Here is a 12656-nt window from a genome sequence, read left to right on the forward strand (position 1 = left end):
TTGGTCAGCTTCTTTAGGAAGGAATTCGCCAGGTTAAGTACCTGATCAGGAAACAAGTGGGGAACAATGCATCTTGGAATGCTCCAATCCACATAAGAAGTCTTCCTGGGGACATGCAAGATACCATGTGGACAATGGCTTCGGCCTGTAAAGACTGAGTCATGCAGGGACATGTGACTTGCCCAGGTGACTCCAGAACTCCATCTTGGAGCTGGATTTTGCATAGGAGGGGGGGTCTCCACCCACAAGAGAGAGTCTGTTTAAACCTGTGGGAGACCCCCTCCATTTTGTCTTCAGCTGGCTAAGGAAGGAGCCTCTCCACCCCCTCAGGATACTTGAAGGGAACTGGAACAAAAGACAGTAACTACAGGGGGTGAGAGTGATTGCTGGACCCAGGTTAAAAGGAGATTAGCTTGTAAAAGGGAGCATTCTGGAACTGGTGAGGAACTTATCTGTATTTAGTTTGATTAGACATAGATTTGCGCATTTTATTTTATTTTACTTGGTAACTTACTTTGTTCTGTCTGTTACTACTTGGAACCACTTAAATCCACATCCCTGAGCAATGCAGTTAAACTGAGCTAACCTCTGGCTTAGACAGCAGTAGGTCGACGAGACCTAGCTACTGCCTCTTGGGGAGGTGGATTACCTATGCCAACAGAAGAAGTCCTCCTGTCGGCATAGGTAGTGTCTTCACTGAAATGCTATAGTATTGCCACTTGTGACAGGATCAGGCCACTGAGCTACAGGCAGGGCCGGCTCCAGCTTTTCTGCTGCCCCAAGCAGCAAAAAAAAAAGACGAGCAGCAACACTTTGGCGGCAGCTCAATCGCGCCGCTTCAGCAGCGGGTCCTCCCTCTCTTCCTCTTCAGTGGCATAGCCCCAGGTTAAGCAGGTCCCTTTTCCCTGGGTAAGGTAACAGGGGCAGTTCCAGAACAATCAAGAACTTGCTGGAACAAATTAAGGCAGACAGGCTAATTAGGACACCTGGAGCCAATTAAGAAGCTGCTAGAATCAATTAAGACAGGCAGGCTAATCAGGGCACCTGGTTTAAAAAGGACCTCACTTCAGTCAGTGAGGGGCATGTGTGAGGAGTTGGGAGTAAGAGGCGCAAGAAGTTGAGAGTGAGTAGACATACTGCTGGAGGTCTGTGAGCATTACCAGACATCAGGAGAAAGGTCCTGTGGTGAGGATAAAGAAAGTGTTGAGAGGAGGCCATGGGGAAATAGCCCAGGGAGTTGTAGCTGTCACATAACTGTTATAGGAGACACTATAGAAAGCTGCAATCCACAGGGCTCTGGGCTGGAATCTGGAGTAGAGGGTGGGCCTGGGTTCCCCCCATCCCCTCAACTCCCTATTTGATATAGGAGAAGTTGATCTGGATTGTGGGTCCCACCAGAGGGGAAGGTCTCTGGCCTGTCCCCCGACCCATTAGGTGGGCCAGCAGAGACTGCAGGGATTGTTCTCCTCCTTTTCCCAATGCTGGCCAGTGATGAGGTTAGCCAAGTGAATGGCAGGTTAGTGCCACTAACGGAAGGAGCCAAACTGAGGACTGCCGTGAACCTCTGAGGTGAGCAAATCAGCCAGAAAGCACTGAACCCACCAAGGCAGAAGAGGAACTTTATCACACACTGTAGCACTTCAAAGTGTAGACAGGCCTTAAGAGTTGAACCCACAAAGCAACTTAAGATCCTAACTTCCACTGAAGTCAGGAGCCTAAGTTGCTTTGTGGATTCCACTCTATAAGTGCTATAACTTTGGGAAGGATAAGCTATATCTCACACACTCATACCTAAAAGGCTGAATCCCTGCATTAAGTGCAAAACTCAACACTCTCAACTATGGATAAGGCTCTTTGTTTTTGGTTTTTAATTATTTCCCAGGAATTTATTGGGTTTTATTTAAAAACTTGAAAAAACTGTGGGAAAATTGGTAAAAACTGAAAATGAAGGCCATGTGGCAGTTGAAGAAGCCACACACACACATACCCCACACACAGTGGTTAGAGGTGTCTCGACTGCTGAGACCTGGCTCCCTGCCCTTCTTTATTCCCTCTGTACTGAGGAAGCGAACTAGGCCGCAGGGGGCTCTGTCCAGCAGTGGGGCAGTACTTACAGGATGCAGCCTTCCATTCCCTGCAAGCCTGTGATCTTTGCTGCTGGGACAAGGCTCCCTATCCATCTCGTGCTCCCACTAAGCAGAGAAAGCAAATGGTGGGGAGGGGGAGAAAGGGGCACGCTGGAGGACCAAAGTCCACAGAGAAATGGAAGGCTGCAGCCTGTAAATACTGACATCCTCTGCCAGACAGAGACCCTTCCTGATTCTGCCAGCCATTCAGCACAACCTATCTGCTTTCCCTGTTTTAAAAAAAAAAATTTATTGGGTTCTGAAAAGGCCAACATTTGGGTGAAAATTGGTAAAACTCAAATGTTATTTTTTCCAAAAAACAAGGAATTTTTTGGGGGGAAATTGGTAAATGCCAATAACGAAGAGCCTTAACTATGGAGTTATAACTGGTGCCTCCATAAGTTATGCCTCTACAATTGAGGTTGTGAAAGGTGAGCCACATCAGCACCATTACACTGCTCCCAGCCCAGTGCCCAGACTTCTCTCCCACCCAACAGTCAGTATGCCAACCCCAGAGAACTACATGCAAATGTCAGAACTGCTGACATCTTCAGTATTCCCTCTGGTTGTAAAGGAGCTGCCTCCTGGTGTTGCTGAGGGTGGAGGGGAGGTACCACTCTCTGGGAATGACAGCGCGTCTGCCTATGTGGTGATCTGGAACAGATGGTGTTTTGGTCATGGCCCACGCCTGGCTCGCTAAGGGTAGGGTGACCAGACAGCAAATGTGAAAAATTGGGACAGGGATGGGGGGTTAATAGGAGCCTATATAAGAAAAAGACCCAAAAATTGGGACTGTCCCTATAAAATTGGGACATCTGGTCACCCCAGCTAAGGGGCATGGGAGGGCTCTGCTAGCCTCTTCCCTTTTTGTTTGGTATTGTTGGCACTTGCATCTACATGGCAATATATTCTTGTCTTTTGGGAGCAGACACTTGGCTGCCATTCCCACAACAGGGAGACAAGTCAAACTGTCATTTCACAAGCAAAAAAGACAGAACTCCTTTTTCCCATTGAGAACTGTTCTTAAAAGAGAGTTCCTTGACATTATAGGTCTATTGGTATATGAGGTTCACATGTATGTACCCCTTAATTATTCATACAGGGGATTGATGTGCAGTTTGTGACCCATGAGTTAAATTTTGGATGTTTACTTTTTAAAAAATTTGTTATGCCACTTCAGCTTCCTCAGTGCTAGTTGAGTTTGTGTATATTTTACATAATTACATATTTCTGTGCATCCTTATATCCATGTTACTAAAAATTACAGATTTCATAATACCTGGGGAAAAGCTTTTTCTGGTATGACTCATATTTCCTTATAAATCTTTCCAATGCCGGTCAGTTTAAAAGGGAGCGTACAGTGGATTACACTTTGTGCATGTTACAACAGCATGCATGCTTCTCTCTCATACAAATTTACAAGTGATTCCTGGGTACCCATCTCTGGCTTTATGTCCTAGAAATTTGAATGCATACATTCAGATAGATCTATTTGCTATGGGAGGCCTAGGTACTTGGATGCTGCAGTGATGGGCATGGTATAAAAATCTAGTTTTAAAAGTCTGCTCGACTTACTCATTTGACTAATGTTAAATAGGATTTAAAGAATCTTTTGGAGAAAATGAAAGTCATTTTAATTTCTGTACCCTCTGTTCTGTGCTGAAAACAACATTTAAAATATTTTGTAAAGTGGTGCGAGAAGGACAACATTGAGCCTTAAGCTAAAATAGACTCCTAGATTTAATGAGCATTGGCCTACTAAACCCAGGGTTGTGAGTTCAATCCCTGAGGGGGCCATTTAGAGATCTGGGGCAAAAATTGGGGATTGGTCCTGCTTTGAGCAGGAGGTTGGACTAGATGACCTCCTAAGGTCCCTTCCAACCCTGAGATTCTAGGATTCAAATGCCATAAGGCACTATCATGATGATCTAGTCATAGCCCCATACAGCATAGACACACATGTTAAATGATTTATTTGAAAAGTGGATGTGGGTGTGTGAAATCATCAATGGTTGATGGTATCAGCTATCAGCATGTAGTATAGTCTTTAACCAAGACTGGTTGAGTGGGACCCATCCCCACTTTCTTTGCCAAGTTCCAGTTACTTTAACTTTATATGTTAAGGGTTTAAGCTTCATAAATATATTTAAATATTAATAACTGTTTGCATTAAAGTAACCATGTTCCCTCAAAATTTATTTTAATTGATTTCATATTCTTCTTCATAGACTTATCTGAAAAGGAGTGTTTAGGGGCTCTGGAATTACTATGCTTGTAGTTTACTGGGTGTTTAAAACTTTGAATATTAATGTAGCCAATTTTTCTATTTTTTCCCCTCTCTTTTAAATTTCAGGTCACAGCCAAGTATGTCATCATCTTTATTACTGTGCAGTACAACGTTACCTACACCACTGGTAAGAATAAAGCAAATCCACTATCTATTTCTATATAGCGTAACAACCCAATTATAAAAAGTTTCCATTTATAAATAATAATGGTCTTATCTCTAACTCATTTCACTTGTATATCAGAGAATCTTTCTTATTTCTGTTTGTTTTGGGAATTTCTAATGTTCTCACCATTATAACACCTAAGCTCCCAGTTCTTCACTAGTGATAAGCAATTACCACTTTGATTTTTTGGCTATAGTTAATATTGCTATTGCACCAAAGCTTGACTTGATTAGGCATGATATGCCTTCCACTTTCTTTTTATAACTTGGTGCTTTTCATACCAAGTAGAATATTTGTAACTCTGAACGTGGTTTCCTAAATGTTTCCTATTTTTAATCACACATTGTCTTACATTCTTAAATGGATTAATTTATTTTTGTCTTTAAAAGTACCAGATATTACTTCATGGATAACTATATGCTGAATAATGGCGTAAGATACTTCTCACTTTATGTCCCATCAGATACATTTATTTTAAAATGACATTATTGACTTGAAATCTAATCAATATATATTTAAAATAACTTCAGGAACTACACCTTCCCTTGGGTTCTGTTACCAATTTTTGTATTTGTAATCACATTTTTCTCTCTCTATATCTATGAGACACTTCTCATCTTCCAACTCCTACAACAAATGAGGCAGCAGTTCTATAGACAACAGCCTCATACACTGTACAACTCTGATTCATTCCTAGAGCACTGTCCTTTCTCTACACTCACAGAGGCAGAGGTGCTGTGGGAAAAAATAGCATATGGTCATGTAATTAAAGACTATATTATAATGTATACCCAGCAGGAGGTTGAATTAAGGTTTCATGGGCAACCTTAATTCTGACACTTCGTAACTCTTCAGTACTTAATTTTGCAGTCTTAACATTCCTTCAACATAGTGTATTTTGGGTGTAATAAATAAATAAAATAATCCAACAACCCCACAACACTGAAAAAGCAGAATTTGACCCTAGTTTGTCACCAGCAAGGCTCAGATATTTACGTCCACAGTACAGATGTCCACCATTCGAACTATGGGTATGTCTACACTACGGGATTACTCCGAATTTACAGAATTCAATTTTTGGCAACCGATTATATAAAGTCGAGTGTATGCGGCCACACTAAGCACATTAATTCGGTGGTGTGCATCCAGGTACCGAGGCTAGCGTCGACTTGCGGAATGTTGCACTGTGGATAGCTATCCCATAGTTCCCGCAGTCTCCCCCGCCCATTGAGATCCCAATGCCTGATGGGGCCGAAAACATTGTCGCGGGTGGTTCTGGGTACATCCTCCGCATCCCTCCGGGAAAGCAACAGCAGACAACCATTTTGCGCCTTTTTTCCTGGGTGAACTGTGCAGACGCCATACCACGGCAAGCATGGAGCCCATTCAGCTCAAGACAGCAGTCATGAACATTGTAAACGCCTCGCGCTTTATTGTGCAGTTTATGCTGAACCAGGACCTGAAAAACCAGGCAAGGAGGAGGCGGCTACGGCAGCGCGGCGACGAGAGTGATGAGGACATGGACACAGAATTCTCTCAAACCTCGAGCCCCGGCGCTTTGGAGATCATGTTGTTAATGGGGCAGGTTATAGCCGTGGAACGCTGATTCTGGGCCCGGGAAACAAGCACAGACTGGTGGGACCGCATAGTGTTGCAGGTGTGGGACGATTCCCAGTGGCTGCGAAACTTTTGCATGCATAAGGGCACTTTCATAGAACTTTATGACTTGCTTTCCCTTGCCCTGAAGTGCCAGAATACCAAGATGAGAGCAGCCCTCACAGTTGAGAAGCAAGTGGCGATAGCCCTGTGGAAGTTTGTAACACCAGACAGCTACCGGTCAGTCGGGAATCAATTTGGAGTGGGCAAATCTACTGTGGGGGCTGCGGTGATGCAAGTAGCCAAAGCAATCGCTGAGCTGCTGCTACCAAAGGTAGTGACTCTGGGAAATGTGCAGGTCATAGTGGATGGCTTTGCTGCAATGGGATTCCATAACTGTGGTGCGGCGATAGATGGAACCCATATCCCTATCTTGGCACCGGAGCACCAGGGCAGCCAGTACATAAACCGCAAGGGGTACTTTTCAATGGTCCTGCAAGCACTGGTGGATCACAAGGGACGTTTCACCAACATCAAGGTGGGATGGCCGGGAAGGTTTCATGACGTTTGCATCTTCGGGAACACTAATCTGTTTAAACGGCTGCAGCAAGGGATTTACTTCCCAGACCAGAAAATAACCGTTGGGGATGTTGAGATGCCTATAATTATCCTTGGGGACCCAGCCTACCCCCTTTATGCCATGGCTCATGAAGCCATACACAGGCAGCCTGGACAGTAGTCAGGAGCTGTTCAACTACAGGCTGAGCAAGTGCAGAATGGTGGTAGAATGTGCATTTGGACATTGAAAGGGCCGCTGGCGCACGTTACTGACTCGCTCAGACCTCAGCCAAACCAATATTCCCATTGTTATTGCTGCTTGCTGTGTGCTTCACAATCTCTGTGAGAGTAAGGGGGAGACATTTATGGCGGGGTGGGAGGTTGAGACAAATCGCCTGGCCGCTCATTACGCGCAGCCAGACACCAGGGCGATTAGACGAGCACACCAGGAAGCGTTGTGCATCAGCAAAGCTTTGAAAACCAGTTTCATGACTGGCCAGGCTACGGTGTGAAAGTTCTGTTTGTTTCTCCTTGATGAAAACCCGCCCCCTTGATTGACTCATTCACTGTAAGCAAACCACCCTCCCTCCTTCGATCACAGCTTGCTTTCAAAGGAAATAAAGTCACTATCATTTAAAAATCATGTATTCTTTATTAATTGATTATAAACATAGGGAGAGAACTGACAAGGTAGCCCGGGTGGGGTTTGGGAGGAGGATAAGAGGGAAGGAAAAGGCCATTTCAGAAGTTCAAAATAATGACAGCCTTTTGCTTGGGCTGTCCACTGGGGTGGAGTGGGAGGGTGCACAGAGCCTCCCCCCCACATTCTTGGGCGTCTGGGTGAGGAGGTTATTAGAACATGGTGACTGGGGAGGGCGGTTATACAGGGGCTGCAGCGGCACTCTGTGTGATCCTGCTGCCGTTCCTGAAGCTCCACCAGACGCCGGAGCATGTCCGTTTGATCATGCAGCAGCCCCTACATTGCAGCCTGCCATCTCTCATCTTGAGCGTCCCTCATGGCCTCACATTCACTGGCATCTTTCCTGTACTTTGATACCGTGTCCTTCCACTCATTCAGATGAGCTCTTTCATCGCGGGTCGGTTGCATGATTTCCGAGAACATGTCGTCTCGCATGCGTTTTTTTCGCCGCCTTATCTGAGATAGCCTTTGGGACAGAGGAGGGAGGCTTGAAAAATTTGCAGCTGTGGGAGGGAGGGAAAAAAGGGAGAGAAGTATTTAAAAAGATACATTTTACAGAACAATGCTTATACTCTTTCACGGTGAACAACACTATTCAGATTACATAGCACATGTGATTTCGGTACAAGGTCGCATTTTGCATCTTAAATTGAGTGCCTGCGGCTTTGGTGTTGGAGATCACAGATGCAGGGCCGGGCAACAGAATTCAGCTTGCATGCAGCCATGGTAAGCCTTTGTCTTTCGGCTTCTGCAATCTTCATAAAAGCAGCGTCCTCCTTTCCCATACCAAGCAAAGCCCATTGAGTGCTGCCGTTTTCCTGTTAACATGCAGCAGCAGAAACCAAACTAAACGCCCCCACCACTCATCCAATTCTGTGTGATGATCACTTTACCCTTCCCCCCATCGCGTGGCTGGTATCAGGGAAGATCCCTGCTAGCCAAACGCGAAAAGCTCAGCGTCAATGCCCGCCACGCTCCTCTCCCCCCCCCACCCGCTTGGCTAACTGCAGGGAAGGATTTCTTTTCAGCCACAGGCAAACAGCCCAGTAGGAACGGCCACCTCTGTCCCCTTCATTAAATTCCCATATTTCAACCAGGTTACCATGAACGAGATCACTCTCCTGAGGATAACACAGCGAGATAAAGAACGGATGTTGCTTGAATGCCAGCAAACACCAGGACCATACGCTGCCAGGCTTTGTCATGCAATGATACCAGATTACTTGCTACTAGCATGGCGTGGTCAAGTGTCCTACCATGGAGGACGGAATAAGGCTGCACTGCCCAGAAACCTTCTGCAAAGGCTTTTGGAGTACCTCCAGGAGAGCTTCATGGAGATGTCCCTGGAGGATTTCCGCTTCATCCCCAGACATGTTAACAGACTTTTCCAGTAGCTGTACTGGCTGCGAATGCATCCCAAGTCCTTAGGGAAAATTAATAATTAAAAAATGCTTGCTTTTAAACCATGTTTTATATTTACAAAGGTACACTCACCAGAGGTCCCTTCCATGGCCTCATTGTCTGGGATACCGCCTTGGGAGGGTACTTCAGTCAGGCTAAGAAAAAGATCCTGGCCGTTGGCGAGAATGGAGTGCTGTGTGCTCTCTGCAAGCTTGTCGTCCTCCACCTCCTCATCTTCCCTGTCCACAGAATCCTCAGGCATGGCTGAGATTACCCCCTCCTCGGAATCCACGGTCAGAGGTGGGGTAGTGGTGGCGGCCCCCCCTAGAATTGCATGCAGCTCAGCATAGAAGCAGCATGTCTGACCCGGAGCGACCGTTTGCCTCCTTTGTTTTTTGATAGGCTTTTCTGAGCTCCTTAACTTTCACTCGGCACTGATATGAGTCCCTATTGTGGCCTCTCTCCATCATGCCTTTGGAGATTTTTTTCAAATGTTTTGGCATTTTGTCTTTTGGAATGTAGTTCTGCTAGCATGGAATCCTCTCCCCATATAGCGATCAGTTCCAATTCCTCCTGGACGGTCGATGCTGGTGCTCTTTTTCGATTCTTGGACTGCATGGTTACCTGTGCTGATGAGCTCTGCGTGGTCACCTGTGCTCTCCATGCTGGACAAACAGGAAATTAAATTCAAAAGTTCGCGGGGCTTTTCCTGTCTACCTGGCCAGTGCATCCGAGTTCAGATCACTGTCCAGAGCGGTCACAATGGTGCACTGTGGGATAGCTCCCGGAGGCCAATACCGTCGAATTTCGTCCACACTAACCCTAATTCGAACCGGCAATATCGATTTCGGTGCTACTCCCCTCGTCGGAGAGGAGTACAGAAATTGATTTTAATAGCCCTTTATGTCGAAGTAAATGGCTTCATTGTGTGGATGGGTGCAGGGTTAATTTGATTTAATGCTGCTAAATTCGACCTAAACTCATAGTGTAGACCAGGCCTAACAGAGTAACTGGTAGCAGTAAGAGGCTGTTATCTCCATGTGGACCAGCCACTAGCAGTGGACGAGACACACGCTTTATCAATGGGGCAAAGAGCAGAGGAACATAGAGACTCAAGTCTTGGGTTTAATTCCATATTCATAAAATCATAGAATATCAGGGTTGGAAGGGACCTCAAAAGGTCATCTAGTCCAACCCCCTACTCAAAGCAGGACCAATCCCCAACTAAATCATTCCAGCTAGGGCTTTGTCAAACCTGACCTTAAAAACCTCTAAGGAAGGAGATTCCACCACCTCCCTAGGTAACCCATTCCAGTGCTTCACCACCCTCCTAGTGAAAAAGTTTTTCCTAATCTCCAACCTAAACCTCCCCCACTGCAACTTGAGACCGTTACTCCTTGTTCTGTCATCTGGTACCACTGAGAACAGTCTAGATCCATCCTCTTTGGAACCCCCTTTCAGGTAGTTGAAAGAAGCTATCAAATCCCCCCTCATTCTTTTCTTCTGCAGACTAAACAATCCCAGTTCCCTCAGCCTCTCCTCATAAGTCATGGGCTCCAGCCCCCTAATCATTTTTGTTGCCCTCCGCTGGAGTCTTTCCAATTTTTCTACATCCTCCTTGTAGTGTGGGGCCCAAAACTGGACACAGTACTCCAGATGAGGCCTCACCAATGTCGAATAGAGGGGAAAGATCTCATCCCTCAATCTGCTGGCAATGCCCCTACTTATACAGCCCAAAATCCCATTAGCCTTCTTAGCAACAAGGGCACACTGTTGACCAAGGCTGGCTCCAGGCACCAGCGCAGCAAGCAGGTGCCTGCGGCGGCCAATGAAGAGGGGCGGCACGTTCGGCTCTTCGGCGGCAATTCAGCGGCGGGTCCCTAAGTCCCTCTTGGAGGGAAGGACCTGCCGCCGAATTGCCGCCAAAGAATGAAGTGGTGCAGTGGAGCTGCCACCAAATTGCTGCCGATCGCGATCCCCTATCATGAGTCACTGCTGTTACAGCAGGTACAAACCTTGTGTACTCTAGAGGCTATAGAGGAGGTTCCTTATTTTTGTGGAAAGGGGTTTTATTCCCAGTACTTCCTGATCCCCTCAGATTCAAGGGAGGAATGAGACCTATCCTCAATCTCCGTGCTCTCCACAAACATAAGCAAGTACATGAGATTCTGCATGATTACCCTGGCTGCCATTCTTTCCACTCTGAATCACAGTGACTGATTTGCTGTTCTTAATCTCCAGGATGCTTGCTGTCATGTGACAATCTTCCCAGGCCATAGGAAGTTCCTCATATTCCTCATCACTGGCCATCACTACCATTATGCAGTTCTCTCCTTCGGCTCTCCTGCCCTTCACTGATCGAGACAGTAGTTAGTGATGCCACCACAATAAGTTGAGGAGCGCATCTAGGAATGTTAAAAATTCAGAGTTTGTGGTCGGAAGAAGTTTTGTCATATCAACTTGCTGGAACTTTGAGCAATATAGAATATCTGTCAGGCTATTGGGGATCACATCCGGAGGACAGCGATTTTTATTCTCAGATTATACCACTGCAATGTATTATGTGAACAAGCAGGCATTGTGCACACTCCAACCAGCAATAAAGTTCTGGCACCTCTGCATTGAGGAAGGTATTGTATTCAAAGTGGCGTGCTTACCAGGCACTCAGAACCAACTACCTGATTACCTCGGCAGGTCTTTTTCAAACAGCCATGAGTGGTCCCTAAAGAACAGTATGCTGAGGTCCATTTTCTAGCAATGAGGAGCCCTTTCACAGACTTGTTTGTGACAAAGGACAACAGAAAATGGCATCAATTCTGTTCTTGAGAGGGACACAGTCAAGGGACTCTTTATCAATGCCTTTCATCAGAACTGGGAAGGGAATGTGATGTATGCCCCCTTCGTCCCAGTTTCCTCAGGTTATCCTCATGCTCACATCGGATTACTCCAAACTAATTCTCATTTCTGACAGCATGGCTGAGGCAATGTTCGTTTTTTGATCTCCCCTCTCTGTTTGACCTCTCAAAACTTTCACTCAGCATCATGGCCAGGATGTTTATCCAGCATTGAGCAGTCTGCACCTTAAATGTGTGGAGGCTGCCTAGCTAGATGAAGGGAAGGAGCAATGCTCAGAGGTAGTTGGAGATGGTTTTCAAGTGAAGATGATATTCTCACACCCTATGATGGTGAGGTTTTTTTTTTTAAAGGGTGTTATCCTTCTTTTTCCACCTGTGAAAGAAACAGTACCATTGTGGGACCTAAATACAGTCCTGGCAGTGCTGATGGGTCCACTATTTAAGTCAGTAGAAGCATGTTCACATGCTGTCCTCTCTCAGAAAACGGCCTTCCTTGTGGTTATAACATCTGCAGGAAGAGTTAGTGACTTGCAGTTCTTAATGGCAGATCCTCTGTATACTAAGTTCTTCAAGGACAAGGTGGTGTTTAAGACTACACACACACTTTTTTTTTTTTTCTGAAGTGGTATCTCTGTTTCACTTTAATCAGGTTATTTACTTACCTATATTTTTTTCCCAAACCACATTCAAGTGCAAAGGAGCAACATCTACATAACTTAGATGTCAGGTGGTGCTTAGTGTTTTATTTAGAGAGAAATAAGCCATTTCGTTTATCACCTTGAATCTTTGTGTCCTATGCTGAGCGAATGAAGGGGCAACTAGTTTCCATGCAGATCATTTCCAAGGGGATTACCCTCTGTATTACCATGGTTTATGTAGTGTAGATGACGCTTCTAGGCTCTACTATCACTGGAGGTTCATTGAACCAGAGCTTAGTCGACATCTGCTCCGTTGCTTAGTGATGTCT

The 12656-nt window shown here is 45.6% G+C and overlaps 1 protein-coding gene across 6 annotated transcripts in view; it reads left to right on the forward strand.

The window, feature by feature from the left end:
* Nucleotides 1-12656, forward strand: part of LOC101931899 (translocating chain-associated membrane protein 1-like) — a 47536-nt gene that overhangs the window by 14461 nt on the left and 20419 nt on the right. For all 6 annotated transcript variants that reach the window (XM_005304624.4, XM_042861123.2, XM_065566673.1 and 3 more), the window contains exon 2: nucleotides 4480-4540. In XM_005304624.4, the coding sequence (XP_005304681.2) occupies nucleotides 4480-4540 (61 nt within the window). The remainder of the gene's footprint in view (nucleotides 1-4479; nucleotides 4541-12656) is intronic.

The sequence above is a fragment of the Chrysemys picta genome, chromosome 13 (genome assembly GCF_011386835.1).
Source record: "Chrysemys picta bellii isolate R12L10 chromosome 13, ASM1138683v2, whole genome shotgun sequence".
NCBI classification, from domain to species: domain Eukaryota; kingdom Metazoa; phylum Chordata; order Testudines; family Emydidae; genus Chrysemys; species Chrysemys picta.